Source organism: Megascapheus bottae, chromosome 7 (assembly GCF_031878675.1).
Source record: "Megascapheus bottae isolate mThoBot1 chromosome 7, mThoBot2.hap1, whole genome shotgun sequence".
Classification (NCBI taxonomy): Eukaryota; Metazoa; Chordata; class Mammalia; order Rodentia; family Geomyidae; genus Megascapheus; species Megascapheus bottae.
The window spans coordinates 39,109,780-39,123,978 of record NC_143515.1 but is presented as its reverse complement, the minus strand read 5'-3'; the positions used below and the strand labels follow the sequence as shown (position 1 = coordinate 39,123,978).

The 14,199-nt window shown below is 47.2% G+C and overlaps 1 protein-coding gene across 2 annotated transcripts in view; it reads right to left on the bottom strand.

The window, feature by feature from the left end:
- Positions 1 to 5,856: 5,856 nt before the first annotated feature.
- The window catches only part of Spred2 (sprouty related EVH1 domain containing 2), a 121,962-nt gene continuing 113,619 nt past the window's right edge, over positions 5,857 to 14,199 (bottom strand). For both annotated transcript variants that reach the window (XM_090336788.1, XM_090336789.1), the window contains exons 5-6: positions 11,992 to 12,129; positions 5,857 to 9,677 (exon numbers count right to left, since the gene is read on the bottom strand). In XM_090336788.1, the coding sequence (XP_090192914.1) occupies positions 9,009 to 9,677; positions 11,992 to 12,129 (807 nt within the window). In that variant the 3' untranslated portion in view covers positions 5,857 to 9,008. The remainder of the gene's footprint in view (positions 9,678 to 11,991; positions 12,130 to 14,199) is intronic.

The window sequence follows — 14,199 nt, the reverse complement described above, 5'->3', positions numbered from 1 at the left end:
GCTAAAACTTTAGCCTTGAGTTAAAAAGCTGAAGGACAGTGCCCAAGCTCTGAGTTCAAGCTCAGAACCAGCACACATACATACACACTTATACAAATATCATCTTTAGAGCAGTACGTGGCAATTTTTGTTCCCCTCCAAGACAAAAACACATCCATGCACATCATACACATGTATTTGTGTTATACATGTACATTTGTATACACACGTATAGTACAGGACATAGTTGTTACCTTTAGTGTAATAGGGGAGAGTTAGGAGTCCACTATGTCTCTCCACTTGTCAAATGTTGGAGCCCTACCTTTTGGATCTCAGAATATGACTTTATTTGGAGAGGGAGGGGGGGTCTTTTTTTTTTGTAGCACTTTGGATTGAACTCAGTTTTGTTTTGTTTTTTCCCTGCTGGTCATAGAGCTTGAAATCAGCCACTGTTCCTGGGCTCTTTGGCTCAAGGCTACCACATTCACCACTTCTACTATTTTAACCACAGCTCCACTTTTGGTTTTTAGGTGGTTAATTGGAGATAAGAGTCTCATGGACTTTCCTGCCCAGGCTGGTTTTGAACCTGAGTCCTCAGATCTCAGTGGCTAGGATTACAGGCCTGAGCCACTAGCACCTGGTTTCTCAGGGGTTTTATTTTTTGTTGTTGGTATTGAAGCTTGAACTCAGGGCCTTACTCTCTATTCTTAGCTTTTATACCAGTGCTCTACTGTTTGAGCCACACCCCCACTTCAGCTTTTTGTTGGTTAATTGGAGGTAAGAGTCTCATGGACTTTTTCTGCCTAGGTTGGCTTCAAACCATGATCCTCAGATCTCAGCCTTCTGAGGAGCTAAGATTACAGATGTGAGCCTCTAGTGCCCTGCTTTTGACCCCCCAGGGTTTTGTATCTCACTTGAGCTAAGACCCCAGACCCTGTGCTTTTAGTTTAGTGTTTTCTTTTTGTTTTCCCAGATAAAGTCCTGAGCTGACTTTACCCAGACATCTTTGGGAGTGATCCTCCAACCTCTCTTTCCTTAATAGTTGAAATCACAGGTATGTGCTACCATACTACACTGGCTTGAAGATAGGATCCTTACAGAAGTAATCAAGTTGGAATTAGGTCCTCAGATGAGTCTGGATCCAATGTAAACAGTGCCTTTTTTTTGTCTTTTTTTTATATTTTTTTATTGTAATTAATAGAAGGGTTACATGATATTTGCCAGATAAATGGTGCATTAATTCCCATACATTGATACCCTTTCACATGTCTTGGTCCCCATTTCCCTTCCCCTCTCCCCCACCCCTCATCTTGTGTAAACAGTGCCTTTTAAAACAGTGTTCACGTGTGTGTGTGTGAATGTTTTACTAGAAATCAAACCCAAGAGCCTCAAGAATGTTAGACAAATGCTCTACTACTGAGCTTGCCCCAAAGGTAGAAATTTTGACAGAGGTAGGGAGAAGGCAGCTAACCATCAGCCAAAGGAGAAGGGGAAGGGTCTGGGATGGATCTTCCTTCACTGCCTTGCTGACATCTCTATCTTGGAACTTTTGGCCTCCAGTGTATGGGACATTTCTGTTAGCAAGTCACTCAGTTTGTGGTGTCCAGCTACAACATTCCTAGCAAACTAATACAAGGAAATTTTCACTCGAATGCTTTTACAGTAATAGTTTTACAGCTACATACATTATTCTGACCCAACCTTTTTATTTATTTTTTATTTTTGCCAGTCCTGGGCTTGAGCTCAGCGCCTGAGCACTGTCCTTGGATTTTCTCAAGGATAGAGCTCTACCACTTGAGCCTCAGCACCACTTCCAGCTTTTTTCTATGTATGTGGTACCGAAGAATCGAACCCGGGTCTTTGTGCATGCTAGGCAAGCACTTTACCACTAGGCCAAACTCCCGGCCCCCAAACTTTTTATTTTTGAGATAAAATTTCAAATTCCATCTCAAGATTGTCCTACCTCTGCTTCCTGAGTATTGAGGATTATAAGGATATGCTACCACATCTGAATCACCCTGGCTTTTGGGGGGGAGAGAGAGAGAGAGAGAGAGAGAGGAGAGAGAGAGAGAGAGAGAGAGAGAGAGAGAGAGAGAGAGAGAGAGAGAGAGAGAGAGAGAGAGAGAGAGAGAGAGAGAGAGAGAGAGAGAGAGAGAGAGAGAGAGAGAGAGAGAGAGAGAGAGAGAGAGAGAGAGAGAGAGAATATGACCTAAGAGAGGGAAAGGATACAAGGATACCAAGTATGAGTAGCATAGGAACTTTATCTTCCCTTATAAATGCACAAAGCCTCTGACCCCCAAGCCTGCCCTGCAGATGCTACTTCTAATTACAAGTACCAATCCTGGATGTTCCAGCTGAAGAAAACTGTGTAGGCCTTGCTGGGCCCAGACACAGCTGGTGTCTGGTGAATGAAATGCAACCAGGATCATCTCCCTTTGTTCAACACATGTGGCTCAGGCTTCAATAAATGCAAGCTGGAGCTGGAACTCAGTCTTAAGAGTAGACCTCAGCAAGCACAAAGCCCTAAATTCAATCCCCAGCACCACAAAAATAGAAAACTATCCCAAACTATAAAGCACATCAGAAAAAAAACAAAAACAAATGGTACATTTGACCATCTCACTACACAAACTGGAAAACCAAACTACACAAACTGGAACACTGCCACAAATGGATGTCCCTCTCCCCAACCTCCAATCTTCACAAGTTGGCCCTCTGATTCTCTGCTTGCAAGGAAGGATAAATTAAAAGTGCCCTGAGGCTCCTTGAGAAACAGGGTTCATCTACCAGTACTTCAGCCCTGGAGGGTGGCCTGGTTGTGTGGTACATGGGTCCACTATTTAGGAGAGGGTTGGTAACCAACCATTGAAGGAACAGCAGGAAGTGCAGGCAAGTTGTGCCCATCAACAAGTGGGACTGAGCAGGGACCAGCCTCTTCTGCAGAACTCCACAGGCTGCTGACTTCTTCCCCAGAACGTAGCTGGCCTTACTACACCTGTGCAGCTCTCACCCGAGCTATTCACATACATGGAAGGCTCTTCAAGGTCAAGACAATGGAGTTCAGAATCACAGCGCTGAAAAAAGTAATCAAACACAAATAACCACCATGGGCTTCAGCCTGCTATGTGTGTGTGTGTGTCTTGGGGCTTGAACTTAGGGCCTGGGCACTGTCCTTGGGCTTTCTCAAGATTAGTGCTCTACCCCTTGAGAAATAGCACCACTTCTGGCTTTTTCTGTGCATGTGGTACTGAGGAATTGAACCCAGGGCTTCATGCATGCTAGGCAAGCACTCTATCACTAGGCCACAATCCTGGCCCACGTTTTTTTTTTTTTTTTTTGTCCTGGGGTGCTATCCCTGAGTTCTTCAGCTCAAGGCTACCACTGCACCCTTTGAGCCACAGCACCACTTCTGCCTGCTGTGTTCTGCAGCAGAATTTTCTCCAGTTTCTGGTTTCCTAAGAGCCCATAGCAAAGGAAAAAAGGAAAGCAGCACCTTCTATGGGTCACACTGTAACTGGGGCAGAATCCTGAACCTTTTCCATGTGCTTCATTCACAACAAAGCCCTACTCACTCCCTAGTTCACCTGCCCTGACCCCTTATCTTCCAAGTAAGTGTGACCTTTCTTTAACCAGGAGTTTGGTAATCAATCAGAGGCTCATCCAGCCTGTTGATTGAGAAATGGCTGAAGCTTATCGGGGACTAGCTTATCAGGGACAGGAAAAGGTGAAGGAAATGTCTCCATTCCCAAGATTGCATAAGTCTAGGTGAATAGAATCAGTTATGTGTCACTTGGCTACAAGCTCCACCTGTGAGGTGGTAGTCCCCCCCCCCCAGTCCGTCATCTCCTGTACCCTCCTCAGACAAGATTAGCTGGTGCTTTTTTTTGCCAGTCCTGGGCTTAGGCTTAGGCCCTTGGGTTTTCTCCAGGCTAGAGCTCTACCACTTGAGCCACAGCACCACTTCTGGCTTTTTTCTATGTATGTACCGAGGAATTGAACCCAGGTCTTTGAGCATGCAAGGCAAGGCAAGCACTCTACCACTAGGCCAAACTCCAAGCCAATTAGCTGGCTTTTTTGAATAAAGTCCCTTTGCCTTAACACCTTGTCTTGATCTCACACTAAAGGGCTAAGCAGCTGGACTTGGGTCCTGTGACTAAGATATCCTGAGAATCTCAAGTCAGGTGAGGTCGTTTTGCCCAAAGGCTACTGGCAGCAGGTGTCCAATAAGCTTGATGAAGTGACTTCATTTCTGTGTCTCATATGCAAAGCAGAGGTGAACACTAAGTTTTGCAGAGGATCAGGCACTGAGGGCTCACACCTGAGATCGTAGTTATTCAGGAAGCTGAGATCTCGGAATTGCGGCTCAAAGCCAGGCAAGGCAGGAAAGTCTGTGAGACTTTTCTCTCCAATTAACCAGCAAAAAAGGTGGAAGTGGAGGTGTGGCTCAAGTGGTAGAGAGCCAACCTTGAGTGAAAAACTTAAGGAACATTGCCCAAGTCCTGAGTTTAAGACTCAGGACACACAGACACACACAGACACACACGGCAGTCCCTGTGAGACAGTACCCACGTTTCGCCTACCTTGATGCCTCCAAGCACTCCTGGGCAAGATTAATGGGCTTTTTTGAATAGAACAAGACATCAAGCTTCTGGGCAAGCACACAGGGAACCCAGGGCAACAAGCCCTTTCTTTTTCTTTTTTTTTTCTTCAGATGTTACTATCTTTGAATTTTTTATCCAAGAATTTATTAACGTTGATCGTTACATCATATTTCAAATGACGTGTTTAACAAACAAGTATTCAAGAAGGAATCTATAGAACAGGCCCTTTCTAAGGCAGCTGGGGAGAGAGGGCTCTGGGTGCTAGTCCCAGCCAGCTTGGTTCAGCTGGCCTCATGTGAAGTGGGTCACATTCGTGACCCACTATAAAGTTGGGTTCATCAACAGTAAAACAGCAAAACAAGAGGAATGGAGAGGGGCAGGGCACGTTTTGGTACACTCTCCCCTCTAGTTCTAACAGCACCTCCCTTAGCTGGTGGCTTGGGAAAAGTCTTCTTGAGGAAGAGTTAAGATGGAAGGCTCTTCCAAAGAAGCCAATTTTTGAGCCAGGCACAGTTGGCTCATGCCTATAATCCTACTCAGGAGGCTGAGATCTGAGGATCACAGTTCAAAGCCCGCCCGGGCACTAAAGACCGAGAGATTCTTATCTCCAATTAATCACCAGAAAAGGCGAAGTGGGGCTCAAGGGGTAGGGTGGTAGCCTTGAGCTGAAGAACCCAGGGACAGTGCCCAAACCCAGAGTCCAAGCCCCATGACCTGTGCCCCACCCCCCCAAAGCCATTCTTTCTCTGGTACCCTCAAAAGATCTCATGCTTTTTCCTTCTGGGCATTGTCCTTGTCAGAATCGGGGCGGGAGGGGAGGGGGAGAGAGAGAGAGAGCTGCTTAGAAACAAGGGTCCTGAAGTTTGAACGTTGTCTTCTGTGTGAGTTGTCTTATGCACACACACATATACCCTTGAGGTTTAGCGGGAACTGGTGGAAAACAACTGGGAGGAAGTACAGCTGTTCCCTCTGAGAAACACTTGTGGGAAGGCAGGCCTAGGATGAGGGAGTGTTCTCTGGACTGTGGGGTGTGTGTGTGTGTGTGTGTGTGCGCGCGCACGCGTGTGTGTATGTGTGTGTGTGTCACACAGCATTCCTTTTACTTGAGGCATCTGAGCCCACGGAGCTGCAGTCTTCCCTGGGGAACATGACATAACCAAAGGCAGGAAGGGCCTCACAAAAACAGACTGGTGTCCGCACGTCCCATCCTGTGTGCGAGACACTGAGCTGGACTCCCTCCCCAGCTCCAGCCAGATAAACAACCCAAAGCCAGTGATCGGATAGGATGTTTTTATATTTACAGGATACATTTTAATGCAATGGCTACATTGGTCAAACATATTAGAAACCATAAAAAAAAGTTAAGAACTAAAATATACATCATACACTTGTATATATATATATATATATATTACACAGGTAAAAAGGCTTATTATAAAAAAATCAATACAACAGGGTTTGTTTGTTTGTTTTTTTAGTATACAGGTAAAGAATGAATTATGCTTCAGGCACTTTAATTTGTTAATGTCAGCAAATAGCTTTGGGGTGTGTGTGTGTGTGTGTGTGTGTGTGTGTGTGTGTATGTGAAGCTTATGAACAGAAAATCTTTTGGTTAATGTTACCACAGATACAAAAATAAAATCTGAATAATTTCTCTCAAATGACTGACATCAGTATGGCAAAGCTGACTGGGAAAATACGGCACACTGTTCAGCTTCAGTGTGGCGGAGAGACAGACATATTTACACAAATGTCCCCATGGCTGTCTTTGTGCCCTGAACCGCTGCCTTCACAAAACCAAAGGATACGCACACAGAGTCAGATTGGCTAGCATACACTCTTCAAGAGATGGAAACCAGCAAGGGGCTGAGGAAGACAGGACGAGTGACAGCTACATACAGGTGACCAACACAAAGGGACCCGTGTGTGTTCTTGCTGAAATAAATAGGGGCAACGGAACTGAGGTCTGACGAAACATACATTAGTGTTGTGCTTTGCAGAGGGGACCTTAAGAGAAAGGCCCCGAGGCGGTCCCTCAGGACAGTGGTCTCTCCACAGTAGGAGGCTGGCTGAGGGTTTGCTAGCTGTTCTCTAGAAGGGGTTCTCTTCCCTTCTGTGCATCCCACCGCGCAGCGCTCTGCTCCTTTTCCACACTGGATAGCTCCAGCAGTCATTCCAACAACGGAAACATCTACCAACTAAGTCAGCAGCACAACGACCCGGGGTATGTACACGGACCATCTGTCGCAGAGAAATAAAACACTCCTGACAAAGGTAAGCATGGCTAGCATCTTCCCAATGTGACTGACTGGCCGAGTGGAAAATCCTTTCCTTGAACACTGAAATCTCGAGTGCAATAAAGAAAGGGGAGAGTGGGAAGTGGGGGTGCAGGTAGGGGACCAGGCCAAACCTCCCGCTGGCAATTACCATGGAAAGATCTGATTGTACTATGCTAGGTATATATCACCCCCTTCACCTTTTATTTTTGCTTGGGGGTGGGGAGAGGTATACTGGGGTTTGAGCTTAGGACTTTGCACTTACTAGGCAGGCACTCTACTGCTTGAGCCACATTCCTGGTCCCCCTCTACCTACCTTTTTTTGTTGTTGTTTTGCTCTGATCATTTTTGAGATTAGAGTCTCGATTTTTGCCAGGACTGGACTTTGATCTTCCTATTTTTACTTGTCCCTTTAGCTGGGACAAATTGTATGCACCACTGTTTCCAGCCTTTGTTGGTGTTGCTGTTGAGATAGGGGGGAGGTTCTCTCAAAGTTCTTAGCCTAGTCTGGCTTGGAACATCGATTCCTCCTAATCTCAGCTTCTTATATTCCCCATAGCTGGGATGACAAGTACACATCCTTGAACCCAGCTATTAGTTTAGATATGGTCTCATGAACTTTTTTTTTTTTTTTTTGCCCAGGCTGACCTTGAATTGCAATCCTCCTGAGTAGCTAGGATTACAGGTGTGAGCCACCAGCACCTGGCTTCTTTCTTCAATAAGATTTGGCTATTCCTTACAATATATTAGAAAAATACTCTTTTCCAGTAATTAGAAGCCTCCTATGTGGCAAGGTGACAGGGAGAATCAGTTGGCAACCTGACCCACTGTGCACCCCAAGTGGCAAGGCTGGGTGTGGAGTTGCAGGAGAAAGACACTTAGGCATTAGAAGGGTTTTTACATATGGCCTTGTTTTTTCCTAAGTATAAATGAAGAGCTTGATGAGGTGAGATTGAGTCCAAAATGAAAACTAAAAACATAAACCCACTGACACAAAATGCAATCAAGTACTCTTCAAATGGTGGGCTTAAATGTATCGCATTTAAAATCCCCCCTGGTTAATATAAAACTGTCACCGGGGTTGGGGAAGCTCGGATGTGTTATTCACTACAACTTTAGTGTTTCTTAGTGCACATGGGTTTGTGTCTAGTTTGCAAAAACAGTGAGTAAAATTTCTTGCGTCATCAATGTATTATTCTAATATTGCTAAGTTCTTTTTTTTTTTTTTTAAAGTGGTGGCAACACAATAACACAGTTCCAGAAAGTTCTATTTTAGGGGAATCTGAGGGTTGGGGGAGCTCCTAGAAACCTTTCTAGCCCTGGTCCAAGAGATGCAAAGCAGTTGAAGGAATTTTTCTTAATTCTCACAAGTGAATCTGAAGTTAAGGCTCAATTCTCAGTCATTTGACAGGTGAATATTTTGCATCAGTGAATAAATTCAACAGATTTGGTGGTAGTGGGGGGGAGGGGAAGGGAATGATGATGGCCTAAAGTTGGAAACTGCAGCTTACATGGTTAAATTAGCTGTAGAAAAGTTAAAGCGCTATTATTTTGTAGTACAGAGAGTTGACTAGCTCACCTCCTACACAAGGTAACTTGAGCTGCAGGTTAGACCACTGATACTGCGAGGGTTTCCTCTTTTCCGACCTAACATCGCTGCAGGAGGGGGTGCTCGCTCCCTACAGGCGGGCAGGAACCCTGCTTTTGGAATACATCCACGACAAACCCCCAATCGGATTCTAGTTGTTTCCACTGCAGACTCCTTTGAAGTGGAAGAGGTGCGTGTGTCTGTGTGTGTCTGTGTGTGCGCGTGTGCAGGGTGAGGAGAGACAGGAAATCAACACCCGGAGAAGACAGTCAGCGTGGATTACAGGTCGGGAAGAATACAAGAGTCCCTGCGGAAGGTTCCTTCCCGTCCGAACACTGTGCGCGCGGCCCACACCTGGCCTTGGGGAGCGGAGAAGCCACCGGGCAGTTCTCCAGGCTGGAGTGAACGGTGACCAAGAATGAGGCCTCGGTGGCTCGCCTTGCCCCTTGGAGTGCGTGAGTGGAAGGGAGCCGGGGAGGAGATGAGGGTGTGTAAGAGACCACGAGTTCCCTGGAGGGCAGAGGATGGAGATGTGGGGAGGGGCAAGGGGCTGGGGAAACTGAGTCAGGCGGCCGCTTTGTGCTTCCCACCGCAGCACCTGCACAGGACTCCGCAGTGGTGGCAGGCCCGGAGGGGCAGGTAACAGCACATACAGGGGGCCAGGAAAGACAAGGCAATGAGAGCCACCCACCGGAGGCAGAACTTCTCGTCGCTGGTGTCGCACGAGCAGGGGTCTGTGTAGTCTCCCTCGGGGTCCGACATACAGTGGTAGAGCATGCTGTGGGCGCACCACATGCAGCTCACCCGGCGGATGCAAGTTCTCACGGGGTCGGGCGCGTCCTGGCAGCGGCCCCGGCGGTTCTCCTCGTGGTTGAACATGTCCCTGCAGTACACGCACCGCGAGCGCTCGCCGTCCTCCTTGCGCCGCCGGCCCTTGCTCCCCCGCGGCGGCTGCGTCTTGATCACGCCGCCCCCGCGGCCCTTGGGGTCCTCGGCCAGGCCGAAGTCGGAGGAGTCCACGTAGGGGTAGTTGTAGTCGTGCTTGGGGGCCTCGCCCTTGGCCAGGCGCACGTACGAGTCGGCATCCTCCGACGCGTCCAGGTACTTGGCCCGCACCGGCGCGTGCCGGTAGTCCTCGTAGCCGGTCATCCAGATCTTCTCCCGGGGGTTGATGCGCACCACCTCCTCGTCGTCGTCTGGGAAGCTCACCTGCGGGTAGGGCCTGGGTAGGCGCTGCCCCGGGACGGGGAGGGGCGAGGGAGGGAAGCACACAGCGTTACGGGGGCCGCCACTCACCACCCACCTCCGCCCCCGGACAGTTCTTGACAGGAATCAGTGCATTCATTCCTGATTAATATCTAACAGTGGAACTGGAACTCAGGGCCCCGGGCGCTATTCTGGCTCCCTCTCCCTCCCCCAACCCCCATCCAGTCCCAGCACAAGATGGACAATTGTATTTGAGTGTCCATCCACTTCCGAGTCAGAAACCCACGGTAAGTGGTTGAGTTCTCTCTCTTTCCTCTTGATGTGCCACTACACACTTAGGAAGAGAACAAGAAAGGATGCATATTCAGAAGCCCAGATGGAGGCACAACAGGACTCGGTCCCCCAGAATCCATTCCCCTTCCCCACTAGTCCCCATCCCAGTCTGCAATGGACCGACTTTTAACAGCTTCTATTACTGTTGGCCATTTTGGTACAGTATGCTCTGTCAGTGTGCTCTGGCTGCTGCTTTAAAAAAGAAAAGTATGAATACTGGAGCTGCACTACTACTAATATGTTTTATTCCCTGATATTTTTTTTTTTTTCTTTGCCAGTCCTGGGGCTTGAACTCAGGGCCTAAGCACTGTCATTGGGCTTTCTTCAAGGCTAGCGCTCTACCACTGGAGTCACAGCACCATTTCTGACTTTTCTATGTATGTGGTACTGAGGAATCCAACCCGGGTCTTCGTGCATGCTAGGGAAGCACTCTACCACTAGGCCAAACTCCCGGCCCCATCCCTCAAACTTTTGTCATTTATTCTGCACACTGGGTCATACAACGTAAGATGCATTTTGTTCTTGTGAATGGGACCCTGAGAACAATAGGTGGTCCTAAAAAATGTAGCATAGGAACATATTTAAGGCTTAACTTGTCATCTGGTTAAAATTTGATTTGAAAGAGATAGACAGATGTGAAAAGGAAAGGATCTAGAAACCGACTAGATTTGAATCCTTCCCGGATTCCCCAAATAGTGAGTAGCTAGACCCACGGTCATACTCACAAACTTTCATTGTGAGATGTACTGCCCCTTAGCTTAGGGTGTCTGCTCTGCAGTTAGTCCTATTATAGTCTACATATAATACCTGGACCAGAGTGACATGACATGAATGCTTGTATTTCTGCCTTGGCCAGGCAAAGAATGAGATTCCCCATCTCTAATGGCCTCTGAAGGTGTCTCAGGGGGTAGGAGCATGGCTCTGAAATGAACCACTGCTGTCAAACGTGGACTACAAAATTTACTAACTCATCAAGATTCAGTTTCCCTGTCTACCAATCTGCACATCCTGCTTGGAGGTTAGCTACTAAGCTCCTGGTACCCAGCATGCCTGATGCCTAATACTCTCAATGTCAGTGTATATATTGCTCCAGCACTAATCACATGGTAAGATATGTGCCCAGCACTTCCCAGTAGATCAAGAGCTCTTAAAAATTATTTTTATTGTTACACATCATACATTTTGCTCAACTTCCTGCCAGACTCTCCCAATCACAGTTCCCCAGGCTTTGAAAAATCATAATCTGGAAGGATTTAAAACAAATCTTGGCTTTTCCTCCATTTTATTTTGCAGAAGGAAAGTTAAAAAAAAAAAACCAAAAAGTCAATTTTTATCTACTGGGACCATTATGTGATTTTTTTTCAAAAAAGAACATTTTAATGTCAAAATATTAGGAAGCACACAATAAAATGATCTTTTAAGAAAGAAACAAATCTACCTTTAGGTTTAAGAGAATTCCCTGTCTGGTTCTCATCTGAAAGCAGTTTAGTAGTCACATAGGCACCGGTCCATGCCCCACAATTTGGAAACTGTTCCATAAAACAGCCATTTAGTAAATATTTGTGAAATTATTAGATTCCAGACTGCAGTTACATCTACGTGAGCAGGACTGAGACTGCAGCCTGTGGTCAGGTGGCCCAAGCCAAGTATACAGCATTCTTTAGCCCTCATCTGGACCCAATGCTTTCATGCTAAGCCAGGAGGCCTTGGGACTAAGGAATACAGAGGTATGCTAGGGCCCTGGGTGAGAACAGATGTGGACTTGAATCTCATTCCCTTAGGCTTTCCATCCTCGTCTATAACCTGGCGATGATGGCAACCTGTCTCCTGGAGTGATTTATAAGGGATAATCATCTAAAGCAAGAAAATGTCAAGCAGGGCTGAACTGCTACCACCGACACCTTCACTGTGGGTAGGGTATAAATCAGGAAAGAGAAACAGGGTTGGTCTGGGGCATCGGGCTGAGAAGGGGGCCATTCTGGAAGTGGGAGGAGGAGATACTGCTCACCTGGTCAAGGTGATAATGGTCTGTGGAGTATGGGTCCAGGGTGTAAATCCTGCGGAGCTCACAGGATGTGGGAGAGGAGATCGTCCGAGTAGGTTGTTCCCGCTTCTGAGAGGAATTAGAAGAACTGTCTGTAGCGGTCTAGTTAATTAAAAGACAAAGAATGATTAAAACATACACAGAAACCTGACATGTGCTATTCAAATTCTATCTACCCCCCAGTCATGGCATCTTGCAGTCTCTTCTACAATCTTGAACCTGGCCATACAAAAGGCCTCCAGACATGACCTCACGCATGCCACCAGTGCAGAAATCCAGCCCTGGAAAGGTGGACTGGGGTTTTATTAGATGTAGAAGTAGCACCCCACCTCAGGGAAAGGCTCCATACACAGTTCCCACCAGTGACTCCAGTGTGAACAAGGACAGTCACCCTATTTATGATCCTGCCTGCCAGGTGCTATGGCAATCAGAGATGTGTGTATGTGAAAACAACTCCAAAGTTTTTATATGTGGGGTCAATCCAAGCCTGGGATTTGTTCCCAGGGAGAACGGCATCTCTGGGCTCTAATAGGTACTTGCTTTCCAGGAATTTTTTTTGGGGGGGGTGGGTCATAGGGATTGAAACTTGGCCTGGGCGCTGTCCCTGAGCTCTTCAACTCTAGGCTACCACTCTACCCTTGAGCCAAGCTGCAGGAAGAGCAGGCTCACTGCCAGCGCTGGCCCCTTCCTCCACAACAGAGCGCCTCTCACCACCTGCCCGCCCTTCCTCTGAGGGTTCCAGACTCTTTTTCTCCTTCAGTGTCTGTAATTGATAGTTACAACTTCTCACTGTCCTCAGTCTACCTTTCCTTAGGTCTTTGGAGCAACTGCCTACTACTTTGACCATATGGTTGGTTGCAGGGCAGACCAACAAGCAACGATCAAAGAACTCTATTTTTGGTGCTGGGAGTTGAACCCAGTTCTAGTGTATGAGCTAGGCAGCTGCATACCATCGACTGAACTACATCCCAAATCCGAAGCACCTCCACATGGTGTTGTGTTGAGGAAGTGCTAACAGTGTGCTAGGCCCTGCGCTGCATAGGAGCAGGCAGGATTCCTTCATATGTGAAGCCCTTGGAGTCAAATCACTTCACATCACACATGGACACATGGAGATTTGGGGAGATGTTGGCTCTGATCCCTGGTGACATACAGCCACTCACAGAGCTGGCTCTGAAGGTGCAGGCTCCTTGACCACAAAGCTCAGTGGGATTCCTCACATAGACCATGTTCCTGCCTCTGAGGTACGAGCACACTTCTGCTTCCTATCCCACGTGGTTGTTTAGTTGAGATGAACGGCTTTCCAAGGAAGAAGGTAGACATCATACAATCCAAGACACAAAGGGATGCTTCTCCTAATAAATACAAGCTTTCTAAAGATGTCAAGAAATACCTTGTGAATGAGTAGCCAAGGGCCCTGTGGTATGATTCAAATCTCCAGAGTTAAATCCTGTCCAACATTCATATTACAGTCACCTACTTCCTCTTCAACACTGAAGCATGCTCGCTCCCAGAATCTAGTTCTCAGAAATCCAGCTAACAGATTACGGTCCATCTCTGTGTTAGTCATCTGTTCATCCTCACCCACCCTATTTTCTGTGACCCAAGCTTGGGTTAACAATGTGCAGAAAGTCATTCTGAGAACAAGGCACACCCAGTTTTCCTAGTATCCATTAGCCAGGCAGAACCCTTATCGTCCTAGGCACCATCCTCCCTCCCCAACCTGCATGGACTCAACCCATTGCAATGCAGGACAGAGCTCCCCAGATGTTTGACAGGCCTTTCAGCATCTCCTAATCTAATTACAGATGTGCACCACAGAGCAAGAAAGTGGAGGACGTGCTGCATGACTGGCCTGCAGTGTCCTGTGCCCAACTGAACTCCAGGAGGGGGTGTGTGCAAGACTGGGTCCACCCAAATCTATACTCCCAGACAAACCTTGCAAAGACCCAGGTGACCAACAACCTAAAGGGAAGTACTATCAGAGCGTCTTAAAGTAAGAGTAGGGGATAAAGCCAACCGGCACATTGCAGCTCACTCATGCAACTGGCTCTCTTGTAACCCCGTTGTGGTCTCTCTGTGCAAAGCCACGGAAAAGTACCACTTGTGTGGTGTGCTATGCATGCAGTCACATAAGCTAGTCTCAAATATCCCTGGGATTTGTGTGTGCAA